The sequence below is a fragment of the Hyposmocoma kahamanoa genome, unplaced genomic scaffold (assembly GCF_003589595.1).
Source record: "Hyposmocoma kahamanoa isolate Upper Pololo Valley unplaced genomic scaffold, ASM358959v1 138, whole genome shotgun sequence".
In the NCBI taxonomy this organism is placed as follows: domain Eukaryota; kingdom Metazoa; phylum Arthropoda; class Insecta; order Lepidoptera; family Cosmopterigidae; genus Hyposmocoma; species Hyposmocoma kahamanoa.
The window spans coordinates 40,407-53,865 of NW_020653492.1; the positions used below are offsets into that span (position 1 = coordinate 40,407).

Genomic DNA, 13,459 nt, shown 5'->3' on the forward strand with positions numbered 1-13,459 from the left:
CAGTAGAATGCTGTTTTTAAATATTGTAATAAATATTGGTCAACCTTATTGCTTTTGAAAAATGCTGAAAGTAAGAAGGTCTTGTCTGTTTTTTTGATTTTGTGCAATACTAGCTGTATAGATTTTAAGACTTTCGTGGTTATTCACTAAATGATTATCACTAGTATCAGGTTTCTTACCACGGTATGACTTCTTTTTATTTTCCCGATATTTCGGAACGGTTTCACGCTCCATGGTCACGGGTTGACTGATAATCATTTAATACTAGCTGTATTCAGAAATCAGAAATTCGGCATCTCAACGCCAGTTGATACATGTGAAGTCCCAAATTGGATTAGCATGGTAGACTACGGCCTTAAACGTTTCTTTGGAGGATACCCAAAGAAAGGGTTGAGGCTAGTAGTGGGATCTAATAATTCAGAATCCTTTGCGGGCGTGGAACTCACGAAAGTTTTATCGCAATCGAATAAATAATACAATGCATACGGGACAAATATAAATTCAAATATACATATTTTAAACCTTCAACGCAAAAAGTGGGAAGTTAGGAGTTTGAAGCATTAACCTGTGTATACCATTTCTTCGGTAACGAAGCTCCCAAATGGACGGTGATCTCAAAACGGTTATTTTTTTTTTGAAGGCTGGTTTAATCAGGATAGTTCTTAGCTAGCTAAGAATGATGATAGATCCTCGACCGAGTGTCGAACAATGAACAATGCCGGGAATGCCTCATGAATACGCGAAATTCATGTCGGGTATATTTTTCGTAGTGGTGTTTTTGACTGTAGTTGAGCTTGTGTTATTTATTTTATATTATTATGCAGTACATGAATTCCTATCTTCATCTCGACCTTCTCTTCGCCAGTACCCACAACAGAATCAAGTAGTATGATCATCAAGATGACTTCGCCATCATAATAACTATCCTCTAGAAATGTTTGAACTGCTTTCTCGAGTCCCTTACAGTTCTTACGCCAAAATGTTTTCTACTCATGGTCACTAATCTGCCAAGTAATTGTTATATTTAGTACACCATTGTACTCAACTGAGTACAGTATTATAAGTCTTCGTATAAGTCTGTCTACTTAAATAATCCGTTGCTAAATCTTCATTGACATTATCTAAAACACAATATCTTTTGCTATGTTTGTTACACAGAACTAGATTGCTTCATCATCATCATCATCATCATCACATCAGCTGGAAGACGTCCACTGCTGAACATAGGCCTCCCCCAAAGATTGCCAGATTAGCCGGTCGAACGCAACGTGTATACATCGTTTACCCGTCGCCCTTACCAGGTCATCCGTCCATCTAGTAGGGGCCGATCCACTGAATGCCTTCTAGTTCATAGTCATTCGAGAACCTTTCTGCCCCAACCGCCGTCAGTTCTACGAGATAGGTGCCCTGCCCACTGCCACTTCAACTTGCTAATCCTTTGGGCTATGTCGGTGATTTTCGTTCTTCTATGGATCTCCTCATTTCTAATTTGATTACGTAGAGCAATACCGAGCATTGCTCGCTCCATAGCTCGTTGAGTGACTGAGCTTTTTTATGAGGTACATAGTAAGTCACCACGTCTCAGAGCCGCAGGTCATCGCTGGCAACACGCACTGCTCGAAGACTTTTGTCTTCAAGGACTGCGGTATTGCATATTAGCTAAATATGATGATAGATTCTGCGACCGATGGTCGAACAAACAACAATTCCTGAGGATGCCTCGTAGAGAGGCGAAACTCATGTCGGATATATTTTTCATAGTGGTGTGTTTGACTGTAGTTGCGTTCGTGTTATTTATTTAATTAATTTTATATGGAACAATCTACATGACAAATATTCGGAACAAGTGCAGCTACTTTGTACGAATTCACCTTTGCTGTTTTCGCGGAGTAGCGAAGTATTTACTTCTGTTTTCATTAAATACATATTTCTTAATAACTAGTTTGCAACCCTAGGGGCAGATTTACCTGCCGCATTCGAGCAATTCACGTCTTTATGACTGCCTTCCGCTTTCTGTCACTATGGTCTCAATTTATAGTCAAGATTTAGTATGATTTTAATTGCAATTACGAGTTCTGACTTTGCGGTTTAAGTTGGAGATCATTTAGGTAGGGCTAAAAATAATAGTTTGATTTATGTGGGAATTTTAATTAAAAGTTGCATTTATTTACGAAGACTTTTCTTTAAAAAAATGTCCCCGGCACCATGGCAATAGGGATGTCAGAATATAAATTTTTACATACACACATCAAAAAAAGTTTGCGATCACTTCGAAAAACTGAAATCTTTTTTGTTACTGTAGATTATATTATGATTTTTTCTTCTTTTTAGATTCTTTATTTAAAAATAAATTAGAACATAAAACAATGACCGTTCAATTGTTTTTTCATATAAAAAGGCTTTCAGTCCTAGCTTACGCTCATTCAGAAATCTGATTTAGTCAATTATAAGCGATTCAAGATATTTTTCGCGGAAAGTTGTGATTGAAAAAATGCCAAGAGGATTATCAGAGGTTTTACGAGCTAGAATAGTAACTTTGAGGGAAGAAGGATACACCACGAGAGTAATAGCACGCAGACTTGCTATATCCCAATCCTGTGTCGTGGCTACGTTGCAGAGGTATCACGGAATGGGGAATTTAGCTGACCGACCCCGCAGCGGTCGCCCAACTGTTTTAACAGCTGCCCAAAAGCGCTATATTAGATTGCTGGCAGCCCGTGATCCAACAATCAACACCGCTAAAATAAAAGCAGAAGTCAGGGCCGCCTCTGGGCTTGAAGTTAGCACGCAGACCGTTCGCAATTGCTTGCACCAGGCTGGATTACGAGCACGGAGGTCTTGGCGAGCTCTGCTCAATTCCCGGCAACGTCAACAACGAAGATTGCAGTGGGCTAGACTTCGGCAAAATGAAGAAGGTGAGGACGAAAACATTTGGCAAAACTGTCTCTTCGTTGACGAATCCCGAATCAGCACTCATCCAGATAACCGACGTGTCCGTGTCTGGAGAAGACCAGGCGACCGTGAAAGACAAAGAACTGCCACTGGAACAGTTCAGCAAGGCGGAAAATCGGTGTCCTTTTATGGTGGCATTATGATTGGAGCTAGAACGCCTTTGATCCCGTATCGGGGCTTCATGACAGCAGACATGTACAAAGCAGTTGCTATTGATGATATCGTCAGACCATTCCGAGTAAACCATGGGCACCAATTTGTACTGGTCGATGATAATGCGCCCGCACATCGAGCTCAACGAGTCAATGCTGCTCTTCAAGAATACGATATCACACGATTTGACTGGCCTGCCGGCTCGCCCGACTTAAACCCAATAGAGCACGCGTGGGATGCTCTTAAACGAGCAGTATGGAACCGTGAGCCACGTCCCCAGACAGTTCCAGAGCTCAGGGAAGCCGCTATTCAAGAATGGGATAGGTTACCCCAGGAAATACTGGATAACTTGATCCTCAGCATGCCCAGGAGGATCTTCGCATGTATTCGAGCCAGGGGAGGATTTATTTTATATTGAATTCACACCTTTTAATAATAAATTGTTGTTTAAGTTTAATTAAACAGTCTTTATCTTTCTATGAAATTTCTATCACTATTACATTATGATTAATGGCTCAATTTTTTAAAATAAATAATAAAAAATAGTTTTATATTTTAATTTCAAACAGGGTATTCCTATTTAAAGAAAGCATACAACATAGATTTTTTCTTGATAAAGTTAAATTTAAAGAATTATAGGAGCTTATGCTATTGATCGCAAACTTTTTTTGATGTGTGTACACGTTTGGATTTTCTATATTTGCTTTAATTGGTAGTAGCAGCATACAATTTCCTTTTGAAGTCCTATTTCTGTTGTTCAGTTTGTTTAAACTTTTCCTTGTTTAATAAAACGTGTGATTCCTCTTGTCATTTCTCATATGTTTACTAAATAAACTTTGCTATCATTATGCCTTACGGGATGCAACAAAATGGTGGTTATATTTCGGTATAAGGATACAAAAAAGCAATCGGCTATTCATTTTAGTGGCAGTAAAGCACCTTGGAAGAATTCGTCCAGGGAAGTACTGTAAGTACACACCTTTACCAATTGCCGCCAAGATATGACGTTCCAGTTTAAAAGGGTAGCGGTGCCGGTGAAATTACAAGCATGTGGTACTTGTCAACTTATGTCTCGGGGTGATTGGCGCAGTGTCGGTGCCCCTAAGATCTTTGCGATTTAAAGCTCTGAGTTGCATTGCTACTGTTATGGATAGGCTTGTCGCTTACCACCAGACGCGCGACTTGTTCGTCCCGTCACTTGGTATTATAAAAAAAATCATTCGTTCATGAATGGACAGTCATCATTATTTCAGTCGAAAGACGTCCAATGCTGGACATAGGCTTCCTCCGAAGAACGCCACAACGACCGGTCATGTGTTGCTTCACCAGGTCATCGGTCCACGTTGTACGTAGTCTGCCTACGAACTTTTTGACCCCTTTGGCTATTTGTTCTGCGATTCGTGTGCCTCACCCACTGTTACTTAAATTTTGAAATTTTTTGAACAATGTCGGTTACTTTGGTTCTATTTTTGGGTGACCATGAGCCTTCTTATGAAACCATAGAGCTCATTCAGAGTGCAGTCGTGGACGCGGCGGCCGGTGCGGGCGCGCGATTCTTGGCATCTTCCCTTTCACAGTGCTGAAGCGGCTATGAGCTGGTAAATCCACACGTCGAAATTGCAAACAGATGCTAGACCAAGCACTGTGAAAGATACGGGGGGACGGAGCTAACACATCTAACCGCGCGACGAACATGGCCTTTGTGAACGCAAGGAGCATATACGTACATTTGATTTACACGCTGCCGCGATCGCCGCCACTCTGAATAATGCCATGTAGTCAGCGATCATGTCTCAATGCCGTAAGTTATACTGGTCATTCACATCACTGGCCACAGCCTTTTGCCTTGCCATACTATAGAATTTTAGACCAGAATAGAAACTACATTTTTAACAAATATTCTTTTATTACTTAACTAATTTTTGAAGCGACACTTTATTAGTACATACTTATTAGCTAACGGCGATGTGTTTTTATTTTGATTTTCCGCTTTGTCGTGGAGTGAATGGTACATTAAGGCGCCGTGAATCGTCTTCGCTTTCTCGAAACAGTTTTGAAGTGCTAGTGCGAAACTATCTTTATAAAACTTATTTCCAAAGTGGTAGTTTTGAATTTAGTTATACGGGAAAATTTTCATGGTTTTAGTTCTGAATATAGCAAACTTTGAAACACTCTTCTCGACAACACATTGTATACATTTTAAAGTTCGCGTTGCATTGTACTAACATTACAAAACGGAGAGAAGCGGGATGAAACAATTTAATAATAACGCACACACTCATGGATACCCTAGGGATACCCTGTATCGCGGTTGCCATTGATACACACAATCACAACTACAAATTACTCCCAAACTTACGAGAGAAAAAATGTAGGCCGTACAAATATTTCTCCCAGCCCAGGATTCAAACGCGAGACCCCTGCACGGCAGTCCAGGTTGGTAACTGTTAGGCCACCGAGACAGTTAAGTAAAAAAAAACCTTCCACGATTTGAACCTTGAACCTCTGCGTGGTAGAGCAGTATGGTAACCGTTCGGCCATGGAGGCATTTAATTCTGATGCCAGAATAACTACGATAGCGTATAAGGCTTTTAGGCGCGCTGTATTTCCGCGTCTCGCGAAAAAATGTCGAAACTCGGTGCGTTTTCGAAAATTCCGGGACATGCGAAACTTTTTAGCCTGTTTAAGCCAGCCATTTAGACAAGTCAAAACATGATATTTTAATACATTTTGTGATTTAAAGCTCTGAGTGGCACTGCAACCGTTATGGACAGGCGTTTTGTTTTCCACCAGGCGCACGACTTGTTTATCCCATCACATACTATTCCCATTACATACATATATAAAAAAAAACTTAAATTATAACATGAAAAATATTTACGAAAGTTATTATTAAATTTTTAATAATAAAAATTATGTGTGGTGGCCAAACCTTTTTTAAATGTTTATTGTGCTCAATTTAAGTTAATATATTATTTATATACGTTTATTATTATGTACATACGATTTGTGTACTTTAAATATCTATCACGCGATATCGCGTGATAGATATATATGATAATATGTGATTGGGTAAAATAAGTTATATATTGTTAAACATTTAATACAATGATTATAACTTTAATTATTAGTCTTTTATAATCACATAGATTTTTTTTAAGTAACGTACAAATACAAAAATAAGTAATTATCAAAAATCAACATTTATAAGAAAGTTATTAGTTTTTATTTCGTTGGACTAATTATTGTACAATAGACAGTGGCTGGTGGCCATCCCCACCACACGAAATACGCTACATTCCCTAGTGGTCAATATAAATGTTACGTACCGTTTCGCTGTGGCCGCTATATTATTCCGCTTAGAAACTTGGTAGCGACGCGACGTCCACGCGATAACGCGTGATCGGCCGTTTGGAGAGAACTCGCATCACGCGATATTGCGTGAGTGGCAATTAACGTGTTAAGAATAGTGGCTGGCCGTCAAGCTACTATTCAACTGCCATTGCATTTTTTTTTGTATTCTGCTCTTTATTGGAGAATCCATGGCACGTCGATGACCAAATGTCGAAGATTAATTGTTTATTTAAACTAGAGATATTATCTTAATTTTAAGATGTGAATAGTAATTTCCATGATAGTTTTAGTAAGGCAACATGGATCGTTAATTTGATTGAATGAATGAATGTTATCACTTCCATTCCATTGACACTCTATTGAGACTCAACAGCCTTTGCAACTAAATTGGCATGGTCGCAAACTGGGAAATTCCCTGCCCTATGAGTATCAGAGTAACGGAAATCACTTGGAAGAGCTTTCCGGTATACACAAAAGATATAAAAACAAATTACTTCAGGGACTAAAGAAAAACCTTTGAAGAACGAAACATTGATAAAGGCAAGTATCTGATATAATGAATTGTTAAGAAAAATAAATGATAAAGAATACTTTTTCTGTTCATAAAATACCTTTGAGCGAGTTTTTGCTTGTTCGTTTGCAAATTAAGAAAAGTATTTGTTTTCACGAGAACTTTCCGACGGTATTATTGTGATGCTCAGAAACAAAACAACATGGCGTATGCTTTGTGGCTATTTCATTTTCGTTTCATTTTTTAGCCATTACTACCCTGCTGCAGGGCAAAGACCTCCCTTCCCTTTTTCCACTCTTCGCGATTTAACACCGTTACAAGTCAAGACCTCATATCCACTCCAATCCGTCACGCCATCTTGTTTTGGGTCTTCCACGGTTTCGTCTTGCGTCTGATGGGATTCACTCTGTGATGGTCTTTGCCCGCAGCTCGTTTGACAGGCGGCAGTCGTGTCCGGTCCAGTTCCATTTTAAGCTCGTGGCTTTATGACCAATGTCAATAATTTGTGTTTTGAAGCGCAGTATACTGTTTTGTACTAAATATAACTTAATAATGAACTTGGTTGTAGAGGATTATGATGGACATTGCCTGCGCTTACATTCTGCCATAATCCGCAATTATTAAGAGCAACATATTATCATAATAAAATATTAAACGCACTTCAGTGGGAACGATAATAATGAATGTATAATAAAAACTTCATTAATTCCGATCTAAGTGACCGGATGTCTCAGGGTAACGGGTGCAGTTTGCGGTGTCCCTTAGATCTTTACGATTTGAAGCTCTGAGTGGTACTGCAAATGTCATGGACAGGCGTGTCGCTTACCACCGGGCACACGACTTGTTCGTCCTGTCACTTAGTATTATAAAAAAAACTTCCTAGTTTTTGCGTCGCGAGGTAAATAATTTTTAGCTACAAGTAATTAATTGTTTCTCAGTAGTGTTTTGACATCTGTAAACAATTTTTCGAAACCTCCAATGACCACAACGCCATGTGTATTTTTTGGACATTTTCTGTTATTTTTGTAAACAGCCATATTTATTTACTAATATTATGTTTCCCGACTTTTGTGGAAAAAAAGAAACAAAAAAATTTGAAAACAAAAAAAACATTTTTTTTCTGAGTGATTGATCTTTGTATTAATAAATATAACAAACTAGAGGAGTAATTTCACAAAAAATAATTGAATATCAATTCAATCAAAATGTAAAAAACAATTTTGTGAAACAATCTTAAAGAAACCATAAACAAAATTCGAAAAAAAAAAACTAATTTTATGAAAAAATATATAAAGCAACAAAAAACAAAATAAAAACAGAAGAGGTCCAAAAATTAAGTTGACGTAGTGTTCATTGGAGGTATCGGTTTTATTGCTTTGAAAACTTCGGATGAAGTTCCGCTCTTTATGGTACAAAATTACGTACTTTTCCGTCCGTGTAATTTTCATACTCTGTAATTTAACTAGATTGAACTCTATGATGTCTGACGCACAAGACTGTGTCTCCCGATTATAATTGAATTAAATTATAAAATCAAATTATGTGTGTATGGAACGCGCTCTCTAAACTATTCCATGAAGCTCTAATACAGTTAGAACTTCAAATGATTTGAATAAGACCTCTAGAATAACTATTTAGTGGTCTAATATTTATTTTATTGAATATCATGATATTATTACTACCATGACATTCATATATTTGCAATATCGATTGATCGGTTAAACGAATACAAAGAAAAATTTCTGCGATCCGGCTGAACTTTATAATAGCGACTTTTTCGCCAAACCAGAGCTATCGTTCTAACAGCTGAGTGATCTTTGTTTTTGGTTTTAATTATTTTATTGCCATAACGTCTCCTGTAAGAAACCTATGAAAGTTTTTTCTTCGCTCAACCAGGTACCTTTCCAGCTACCAACGTCTGACAAGAGATGTAGCTTATAATAGTAGTAAAGCTCCTTGAGAAAGAGTTCGTCTAGGCATGGGGTATCAATCCATACAAATTAACTGCAGTTCTTATTTAAAATTGTAGATGGCGACACTTGGACAAAATAAAAAATATTAAGTATTTAATCTCCAAAATTTTAGATATTTCGTATTAAATAAGAAGTATAAAATATAAAAACGAAAAGTAAAACGATTTAAACAACATTTGAGGAGCGATCAATTAAAATTTATTTACAATTTTGAAAATTGGTGAAAACAAAAGGTTGTTGAAAAGATCGAAGGTTTTTCAATAGATTACTTTTGACGTGATAGTTTGCCATAAATTGTACAGATGACATTTTTTAGTATATAGTATTGTATTATCTGTGGTCTAGGGAAGTATTGCCATCTTATCTATTTCTACTGCCAAGCAGTAATGTAAGCATTACTGCGTTCCGGTTTTAAAGGATAAGGATGCTGGTGAAATTACAGGCACATGGGATTCATCAACTTAAGTCATTATTGCCAATTACTGAAAATCAGACCTTTTTATTAAATTTTTTAACATCAATGGTTTTTTTGGTCAATTTCATAATTTAAAAATGAATAATAAATTTGTTTAAAGATATTTTTATTTAATTTTAATAGGGTAATCAAATATTAAAAAAAAACACCTTGACACCCTACACATTTTTGATGTGTGTATATTAAATGAAAGTTGACGAAAGCTGTAAAAGCGATTGTAAATTTTCCTTCACGAGAAAACTTTAAACTATTGATAGTTCCACCATTTCTATTGCGCATGTTTTTAATAGCCGCTTGAAAATTGCTTGAATTCTCAACATCTTTCCATTTGGAATCGCTCCAAGTTTTTATTGCTCAAATCGAAGTCGCTTACGGCTTCAAGTGTAGTATGTACCTAAACAACTTGTAATATCTTTTCAAAGGAGATTAGCAACTTGAAACTTCTGTTGAAACTGTGAAGTTCTTAAAAGTTACTTTACGATTATTGGGATACGCTTAAAACCGAGGGTAAAATGACTTGAATAAGTTCCTTACTAACAGTAATGTTTCATTTATAAATGCTTACGATAATTAAATTTGTAGTGATATAAAGTGTAGCGACGTAGGCACTGACAACAACACAATGCAGGTACGAATATGCTGTTTATTATGGATACAACGCATACAGGCGGCGTTCCAAAATATGCTCTACGGCGCTACAGCTACGACTGTCCCAGAAGTGGAAGCAAAGATGCGGCTACGATGAGTGCTATGAAACAATCCCACAAGTGGAAGCAGTGGCGTAGACACCCTAAAGATTTCAACGGAATAGCTAAGCAAGTCGCAGAAGAGCAGCAGCTCACCCGGAAGCAAGATAGTTGGTGCAATTGAGCCCTAAAATATTCTACAGTACTTTTTTTGACATTGATATGTTGCAGTTTCATGGCCTTGACTGCGCCACAGGATGAAAGGAAGTCTACAGTACAAAATGCTATGTTCAATAACAATATTTGCTGTGAACACTTTGATTCCATTTCCAGCGCATTCCATTTAGATCCCAACGCCATCTATCGGTAAGGCGATGTAACTAAAATTGTTGTTATTGGGCTGTGGTGCTACAAATTTAAGTTAAATAAATAACCTAAGTTCAATAATTCGTACCCGAGAGCGATCTGTAAGGAGCCATGATGCCAGATATATAAAAAGAACACACCTATTATGGTTTTTGTTTCACCATTAATGATTTTTCTCATTGTTACAGGCTATGGAATAATCCCGCTCAAGATCCCATCATCACCAGCTTCTCATTGCACCATCCACACGACAGTGGGGTGCGTTGGCAATGATGATTGTACTTCGAAGAGTCACAGCGTCATCCGACTTCTTGGCCCCGTGAGGGATGTCATCGTGAGACCCGCTAGGCATCATTACCGGCCTGGAGAAACAAGTAAGTTACCGATGTAGCAAATTAATAGATCATTTACCTTTCATATTGACTTACTTCATTAACGTTATATTATAACGATTAACCTAGTTTTGTACCAGACTTGGAATGCGGGCCTATCGATTTGTAGTACAGGCGTAATTGTGCCTATTTTAGACTCTGGTTTCTAACAAATAAGGTTCAAAAAACTCATTAGACAATAAACCTGAACCCGAGTGTTGAGAGGTAATAAATTAAATTTGTATCTCTTTTCTAAGATTTCCTGAGTATATTTTGAACATTAAGACCGCGTTATTTTTTTAATATGTACTCTTAGCCTTGTTTCACACCACGGAAGAATGTGGTCTATGGTACACACGGCATTGTCCTACACGTTTTTTGACGTATTCGATTATAAATGGATAGACAGCGGGTGTTCGCATGATATGTTTTCCTGGGTTTAAAAGACGGATAACCGCAGTATTCACAAAGCAATTGCCCTGAGAACACGTTTGTTATGGACCCAGGTTTTGTTGCAGTTTTATATAAGCTTAGAAGACGCCAACAGTTTTGGCGCCGGAAGAACAGAAGATATTGGGATTATATGTATAACTTCATAGTTTTGTCCCATAAAACGGGCCTTTGTTTCACTAAAGATACCAATGAAGAAATTGTTGTCCACAGAAGATTCGCCGGTCATTTTGTATTAATAAAATTATGCGTGCAAAAGATACTCCAATAGACGCTGCTTGTTCAGTGACTATTCGATATAAAACGTAAGATGCCGTGTGAAAGAGACGCATTAATACTATGCGCCACTGCACACCGAATACGTTAAATTTCATTTGATTTGCTTGACAAGTCCGTTGCTTATTCGATAAACGTATAGAGCCGTGTGCGTTTTTTGCAGTGTTTATTCGACAATATTTATACTGCAAAAAACGTGCAATACAATACCGTGTGAACGGGGGGTTTGTAGTGAGAAAGAGTATTTCCTTAATTCATTCGTGTATTTCATAATTTTTATTATTATTACCATATTAAGACAATATCACTGGCACCCTTTCAGTATCCAAAGACATTGTTTCTGCCTTTAGATTACTAAAATTTAATGTATTATTTAACTAGGGTGTAATTTTCTTCAAATTACTGGCATCATCCTCAACCTTTGCTCTTTGATAATAAAGTTCCAATTAACTTGTAATTACGAAACTACGCCCATACATTTCCAACTATTTTCCCTTGTATAAATTAACTTTCAACTGTTCATAGCTGCGGATTCTCGGAATAGTTTGAATTGTGCAGAGGGGAACAGTTATGTTGGTTTAGGCGTACTCGGATAACGACACAACCGAATTGAAGTGTTTTCGCGCACACTCGGTTTTTCGTCGTACTTCGTAGAAACATTATGTAGATATTGAAAATTATACTATGTTTTTCTGATCTAAATCGCGTATATTTATTTTCAGCCCTTTACATGTTCCATGGTCACAGCCGACTGACATGGCGCATGTAAAACTTTGTTTGTTTTAAGCATAAGAACTCGGTAATGTTTTCTTAAAATTTCTAAGCAAACGTGCACAAACAAGAAAAAAAAGTCAAATTTTGGCACGGAAAAGTCAACCTTACATCATCTTGCAGCAACAGCAGAACAGTGAGAGAATGGTTTCGGACTTTAATTTCCACCAGAAATGTTACTGCCGAATTACTCTCGCCAATGGTTAAAGACACCGTCGTGATGAAACCTGTATGTCGAAGAAGGTTCACAACCCCTTGAAAATATATAAATCGTGACTTAATGTTTTTAATAAAAATAACATCAAGTTCAATTGATTATCCAATTGATTATCCGGAATTATTGTCACGAATATTACTTACAATTACCCTTTAAATGTTTGAGAAACTATTCACTTTTGGTTCTACTGCGGACCCGGGACTGGCGTGGCGTGCAAGCAATAATCTTACCATTCTATGTATTTCTTTTGATCTGGATCTTTTCAATACGAATGCGATTTCGGCGAGGAGAGCACTGAGTGGGCATTTTTTTGACTCATAGTGAGGCTTGCTACTGCGGTTGTATTTTTATGTTTTACGTAATAAGATTATGTTTCATGCGATAGGTTAGTTAAATTGTGCTTCCTGTGGCCGAACGGTTACCATCTGCCACTCAGAGGTCCCAGGTTCGATTCCCGGGTCGGGAGAAATATTTGTATGGCCTACATTTCTTTCTCTCGTGAGTTAGGATGTAATTTGTGGCTGTCTATGTGTGTGTCCATTGTACCCGCAACACAGGGTTTCCCTAGTTCGGGGCTATGTTGAGTGTGTGCGTTATTCCTATTTGTGAGGATCTATTATTGGCTCTCAGTTGTTACTATTATTATATAAGTTAGTTTTAAGCTGGTGTTCCTTTAAGATAAATAAATAAAAATAAAATTTGAACCCCCTTAGTACCAGCATGGCGGACTATATCCTCCTTGTAAGAGCTGATGGTAATGAAGCATCATATTAAACATAATCTTTAATTAGATCTTTTAAAGGCGAGAGTTGATCGGCACTTTCTAAGCAAGCCCGGCTGGAATTCAATTCAGTAATCAATTCCGGACATAATGGAAATAGCTAGCACACACAGAGAACTTTCC

At 37.5% G+C, this 13,459-nt stretch overlaps 1 protein-coding gene across 1 annotated transcript in view; it reads left to right on the top strand.

Moving 5' to 3' along the window:
• The first annotated feature begins 10,159 nt into the window (after positions 1 to 10,159).
• LOC113240464 (alpha-2-macroglobulin-like protein 1) overlaps positions 10,160 to 13,459 on the top strand; it is a 76,006-nt gene continuing 72,706 nt past the window's right edge. The window contains exons 1-2 of the mRNA XM_026477775.1: positions 10,160 to 10,274; positions 10,659 to 10,844. Coding sequence (XP_026333560.1) covers positions 10,160 to 10,274; positions 10,659 to 10,844 — 301 coding nt within the window. The remainder of the gene's footprint in view (positions 10,275 to 10,658; positions 10,845 to 13,459) is intronic.